We start from the raw sequence: 6,528 nt of genomic DNA, 5'->3' as shown, positions 1-6,528 counted from the left end.
AAACTGCTCCAACCCAGGTTATAAGAGTATAGCTTGAATTGCTATTTAATTCATTACTTATAATTTATTTTCTATCATTAAGTATACAAAACAAGACAATTTCTCCCTTACATATGCCTTCAAATTATTCCTATTTTAAACGTAACGTCAAGCAGATTTTTGAAGTAAGTTATTGTGAATGAAGCCAAACCAGGACTGAGGTTATTAATTTAAACAATATTTTATTATGAATTAACATAATAGGATCTGACAGCAGACACTTCCTATATAAGTCCTCTCCATAATACAAAGATCAAAGTCATGCATGTACAAGTAAATATTAGCTACAAAACATTGAAAAATATAAATATATACATACATATATTCAATAGAAATGTATATAAAAAGGCAATTTAAGAAGAAAAAAAATTATAAATGAGCTAGTGATATAATTTAAATTTGTATTCTAACATATATGACTGGCAATTATATCAATGTGTATAAATTTGAAAAATTAATAAGAAAACATAAATAGGTTTTGGTTCTGTGGTTTGACAACTGAAAAACAAAAGAAGAAAACAATATCATGCAAGTCTCTTTGTAGTTGCAATAAATTCTTGAACAAGTTTAAATACTGCAATATTTTGGTTGTAAGTAAGATTATTGTCTCCATTTAAAATAAGTTGTAAAGATAAAGGCAGTGGTACATGTAATTGCAAATTATTAAAGTTTTGCATAAGGTTCTGTCTTTGCATACAGTATTTTGGACATTTCATAAAAAAGTGATATGATGTTTCTGAACTTTATCAGCACATGTCACAACTTTTATCTTCCTTTAAAAAATGATTACATAAGGACTGAGGTTTTACAATATAGATTAATTTTTTATCAAATCAAATGATGCGTTACAACCAAAATTAAATTAATCGTATTCAAATATGAATATCAAGGATGGATTTTGTCTCGTTTCTGGTTAATGCAATTCTCAAAGTTGGGTAAATATTTGCAAAAGTGGGTCAAACTCAAAAGTCAAGGCCAAAAGGTCAAAATGTTGATACCCAAAGAAAGTCTTGTCACAAGAAATATACATGTGATATATGAAAGTCATGACTAACCAATCAAAAGTTATGGATGGGATTTTGTTTTCAAAAAAAAAAAACCCAGACAGACAGATAGACGAACGAACAGGGCTAAACCCCTGAATCTTCGATTACGGGTTTTCTCTACTTTGTTTAAAACAACGTGTTAAAATAGGGGGCATATTTTTATTAATCACAAGTTCAAAATCCCCACAAATGCTGTTTATACCCTCAATTTCGAAAATAAGGGGTATATAATTTTTTGTCCTGTTCATCTGTCTGTCCTTAACTTTGCCCATAACCTTTAAATAGGTGGGGCTCTGTCTTACATATTTTAAAGGTGTGTTGGAAGACCTTTTTTGGGGGGTTTCATCAAATTTGACCCCTTGACCTTGGAAATTCACCCACATTTACCTATTTTAACCTTGGCTATAATTTTTGTACAGTTGATTCTTGGACTTTCATACTTCACAAGTGTAATATTTTTGACAAGACCTGTGTAATTATTGTGACAAGACCTATCAAAAGTATTAATATTTTTACTCTTTCACCTTGATCTGAGAGTTTGACCCACTTTGATAAAAACCTTAACATTGGCCATTACTTCTGTACAGTAAGCACTAGGGCCTTCATATTTCACAGGTGTATTCCTTGTGGCAAGACCTTCTTTTGGATATTAACAATTATGACCTTTTGACCTTGACCTTTGGAGTTTGACTTGCATTTAAGAAACTTTAGACCTCACCATAAGCTGCCATATGGGGACATCAGTGTTTCACAAACACATCTTGTTTATGACTAACATCATCAATGATTAAATCATTATTATAATATGTACTCATTATATCACACTATTTGATGACCTGAGTAAACAATGGAGATCCTTGGTGGCTGCAGGGTCCTGGTGGTAACGCTCTATGGTATAGACAGACCATAAATTTACACTGGTTCAGCTTGTCAATCCCTCTGTGTCCCTTTGACGCTTACTTTTCCTTCAATGACAAAATAAACCTTAAACTCCCTTAAACCGGACCAGGCATTTATGAAGGTAAGACGGATCGGATAATTTTGACTTTTATATCATCTTACATACGTTCAGTAGAGGCACTGTTGATATCTATAAATAAACAAACTTAATTGTTATAGTAATGGACAATATATGACATATAAGATGAATTTCTACTACTTTCTTCTTGTTTTTTTTTTATATACGTGTTACGTGTTCATCATACTTCATTGTGAGATTATTGAATAAGACTTCATAATTTAAAAAAAAAGTCTCCACAACATGCATAAACTAGTCTCACGATCGTTTCGAAGAAAGTGGTTCTTCAAACCTTAAACTGGTCACTGGCCATTTTATAAATGTCCGTCAAAGAAACCCTTGCATCAGAAAATTAAATTAAACTGTACTTTAAATTCTATCTTTCTCTCGATTGGACCTAATAATTGTTTTACGTAGTACCTTTCTTCGAAAATTAGAAAGTTCCTTCCATTGTAAGTTTTATACATTCTATATACATATGTATTTCAATTCATTTATTGTCAACCATTTGATTGTTTTTACAAAACGTTATAAATGAATCTTATAAGAAATGGTACATGTAAATCGCTGTATGTGCAAAGCGGACGAAAAGGGCACAACAAGAAGAAAGCACAACAGCACATAAATCAACCAATGTCATCAAAATGGCCAACAATGAACAGTTTAATGCCTCATGTGGTAAAATATTACAGTAAAATTACGCTGATCTGACCATATTCTTCTGCATATAAAATCACACAAGAGTATGTGGATCTAATGTTCATGATTATTATCCAAGCTCTGATCTTTCCCGCATTGTAAAAATTTCATGCAAAGAAAAAGTTAGTTTTTTTCGTATATTAATTTATATTTTCTGTAAATATTCATATTGTTATTTTCTTTCAAAAATATAATGTAAAATCATCAAAAGTAAACGTAACATAACCTCATTAAAGTTGCTTGACCCCTCTGTCTTTTGGTTGTCTTAACCGAACTTTTTTCCCCTTTATGTTAATCATGCAGTTCAACTTCTGTAGCCAACTGCTCTAAAGACAAAAATCAGACTGGCTTGCTGCAAGTCACTTTGAAACTTGTTCTGATATTTTTTTGTTTATTTCAACAGGAAACATGCGACCGTTAGCTTACTTTGTCTTGGTTATCAGCATATTCCATGTGTGCATCTCTCAGACAGACATTAGAACGATCGAATGGACATCAAGTGGATCTTCTTCCAGACAAAGGTCAGGGATTGTCTCGGACTCCATTGTACCTTATAGAATTTTAAACAGTGAAGTGATAGAAACGCCAATACAAATTGAGTCACTACCGGACGTGTTAGCAAATGAAGCACGTGGTACAAATAGAATCCAAAACGAGGCACTTGCATCTTTGTTAAATTTAAGACAAACAAACGGAGATCGGAATTCGGTGTTTTATTCTCAGTATCAGGGATTTCAGCCCGTTAGTTTGTCATTGACAGGTGCAGACTCTTGCTATACAAGGATAAAGGCAGAATTTGATCGAGCATATCCCAGACTTCCATCTCTTGTGCCGGATATTACGTCAGTAAATACCATGTTTGACCCAGTGCCACAACGTATATCCGAGCTTCCTCGGGGGATATCTCCAATATATGTACTATCTAGACGAACAGACCCTATTGCCTATGTCCCGTACAGACTTGACGGTACTGGGGCTCCCTTGAGGGTTCCCTTCCACAGGCGAACAAGGAGACTGGCCTATCCTGATTTTCCCCTCCTCATACCCTACACGCAACTTTCAATCAATAATCGGCCTAGAAACAGAAATTACGTCATTTTTATTCCATTTCAACCAGACGTCAATAGGATTCAGAACAATTGTCTACCTGTTTCAGTTCCCGTCACCTCTAGGAGGGAGAATTTCCCGAAATATGTTCCCTACCGAGTCAGATTTAGCAGAATGCAACCAACCAGTGTGACAATTCAGTTTTAGGAACATCGAGAGTGTTATGTATTTTGAGGACTTAAAAATACTTTTGCTTCAGCTTTCGTCTTTTAAACTGAAGCTTAAACTAAATGACTAAATGAATTAGTTATTTCCACATTTCCAGTAGATTTTTTAATCCGTGAGCCACGTCTCCATAAAATGTTTAAAAAGTCAATAGACGTTGTACTTTTGAGGAAAAGTTTCATAAACCTTATTTCCTTAAATAAATATCTACAAAATCTGAAATGTTCAACTCTTTGAACGTTTTTGATACTGAAATGTATTGAAATGTTCCATCCCAGAGATATAAAGTGTTGGGGATACATGTTTTGTTGAAACATTAACTGATGAGTCCATTTCTTCAACTGCATTAACAAGCAAATTCAAAAGAATTGTGGTCCCCCGCTTTCGGTGTCTTTGTGGGTGAGATGTTATTTTTCATTACAAATTGTGTCTAATATGAGCACCCTATTATATGTCATTTATTTAGAAATCATCACTGAAGTTGATTTTTTTTTTTAAAATAAGGTCAATCGTGAAGGTCAAGGTCAAGGGGTAAGAAATCATAGCATGCTCGGAATTATCTTGTCACAGGTAATGCACATGTCAAATATGAAAGCCCTATCTTTTCTCAATATAAGGAACAAGATGTGTTTGTGAAACACTGATGACCCCGTATGGCAACTTTTCTTAAATGCAAATTAAAATTATTATTACCCAGAGTAGGGTTTTTCTCACAAGAAATACGATTGTGAAATAAAAAATCCCTAGCACGCATGTTCAAAAGCTAAAGCCGAGGATAAATATTTGAAAGGTAGGTCAAACTCCAAGGTGAAAGGGTCTGAGTTTTTGGTTTCTTAAGAAAGGTCTTATCACAAGTAATACATATGTGAAGGATGAAAACCCTAACCCTAACCGTTCAAAAGTTATGACCAAGGTGTTAAAGTTTTTCAAAAGTAGGTCAACTCCAAAATCAAGGTCAAAGGGTTAAAGTTCTTTGTATTCAATGAAAGATTTTCTCACAAGAATTGCATATGTAAAGTATGAAAGCCCTAGTCCTTACCTTTCAAAAGTTATGTCCAAAGTTAAAGTTTTTTCATAAGTACGGAAATCTCCAAGGTCAAGGTCAAAAGGTCAAAGTTGTTGGTATCAATGAAAGGTCTTGCTACAAAGAATGCATATGTGAAATTTGAAAGTCCTAGTACCTACCATTCAAAAGTTATGGCCAAATTTAAAGTTTGGAATTTTTGTGTAAAAGTGGGCAAACTCCAAGGTCAAGGTCAAAAGGTCAAATTTGGTGGTACCCAAAGAAAGGTCTTGTCACAAGGAATACACATGTGAAATATGAAAGTCATAGCTCCACTAAATCAAAAGTTATGGGCAAGGTTAAAGTTTTTGTGACGAACGGACAGACTGACGGACAGATGAATGAGATTTAATGTTCCCTCGCTTTCGCCAAAGCGGGGGACAATAAGGAATGAGTTTTAGTTCCACATCTCGTAATCTACATTTGCTAGTCAAGGGTTTTTGATACGCTACTCTTCTTATGAGAAGAGTATCGTATCAAAAACCCTTGGCTAGCGAAGATGCTCGTAATCCAACCTATACTCTCAGTCCCCTTCAATAGATGCAATACTCAAAGCTAGTTATTATGCGCCCGAATCGAAAGATCCGAGGCGTATATTGTTTTTGTCCTGTCTGTCCGTCTGTCTGTCTGTTTGTCTGCAAACTTTAACCTTTGCCATAACTTTTGAATCATGAATGTTTGAGACTTCATATTTGGTATGCATACTTTACTAATTAAGCTCTTTCAAATGACCTTGTGACCCTGACTGTGACCTATATGCTAAAAATAGTTTTTTCTGCAAACTTTAACCTTCGCCTTAACTTTTGAACTGTAAAAGATAGAGACTTCATATTTGGTATGCATACACCACCGATTAAGCTCTTTTAAATGATACCATGGTCAATGGCCTTGTTACCTTGACTGTGACCTATACGCTAAATATAGCTTTTTTGTCGGCAAACTTTAACCTTTGCCATAACTTTTTGAAAGAAGAAAGATAGAGACTTAATATTTGGCATATATTCTCCACTTATTAAGCTCGTTCACATGACACCAAGGTCAATGACCTTGTGACCTTGACTGTGTCCTATATGCTAAAATAGCTTTTTAGAACCTTCACCATAACTATTGAACCATGAGAGAGAGAGACTTAATATTTGGTATGCATACTTCACTACTTAAGTTCTTTCAAGTGACACAAAGATAAATGACCTTGTGACCTTGACTGTGACCTATATGCTAAAAATATGGTTTTTTTTAAATTTTGTTGCCGCCGGGTGCATAGTGTTTCTCAAACACATCTTGTTATAAATACGTTTATCATTCCAATCAACGGAGTTTTATTTTACGTACATGTGTACTCTGGATTTTCAAATCTTCGAAGAATTCATTGCAAAGATATTATTAGGGTC

The 6,528-nt window shown here is 34.2% G+C and overlaps 1 protein-coding gene across 1 annotated transcript; it reads left to right on the top strand.

Annotated features, from left to right (window-relative positions):
- Positions 1 to 2,624: 2,624 nt before the first annotated feature.
- On the top strand, positions 2,625 to 4,056 carry LOC134272876 (uncharacterized). Its single transcript, XM_062755045.1, has 2 exons — positions 2,625 to 2,781; positions 3,206 to 4,056. The coding sequence occupies exons 1-2, from the start codon at positions 2,748 to 2,750 to the stop codon at positions 4,054 to 4,056; spliced, it is 885 nt and encodes a 294-aa protein (XP_062611029.1). The 5' UTR covers positions 2,625 to 2,747.
- The last annotated feature ends 2,472 nt before the right edge of the window (positions 4,057 to 6,528 follow it).

Source organism: Saccostrea cucullata, unplaced genomic scaffold (assembly GCF_032062105.1).
Source record: "Saccostrea cucullata isolate Sc308-1 unplaced genomic scaffold, CSIRO_AGI_Scuc_v1 ctg154, whole genome shotgun sequence".
Classification (NCBI taxonomy): domain Eukaryota; kingdom Metazoa; phylum Mollusca; class Bivalvia; order Ostreida; family Ostreidae; genus Saccostrea; species Saccostrea cuccullata.
The sequence above is the reverse complement of the archived record's forward strand: the minus strand, read 5'-3'. Positions and strand labels throughout refer to the sequence as shown.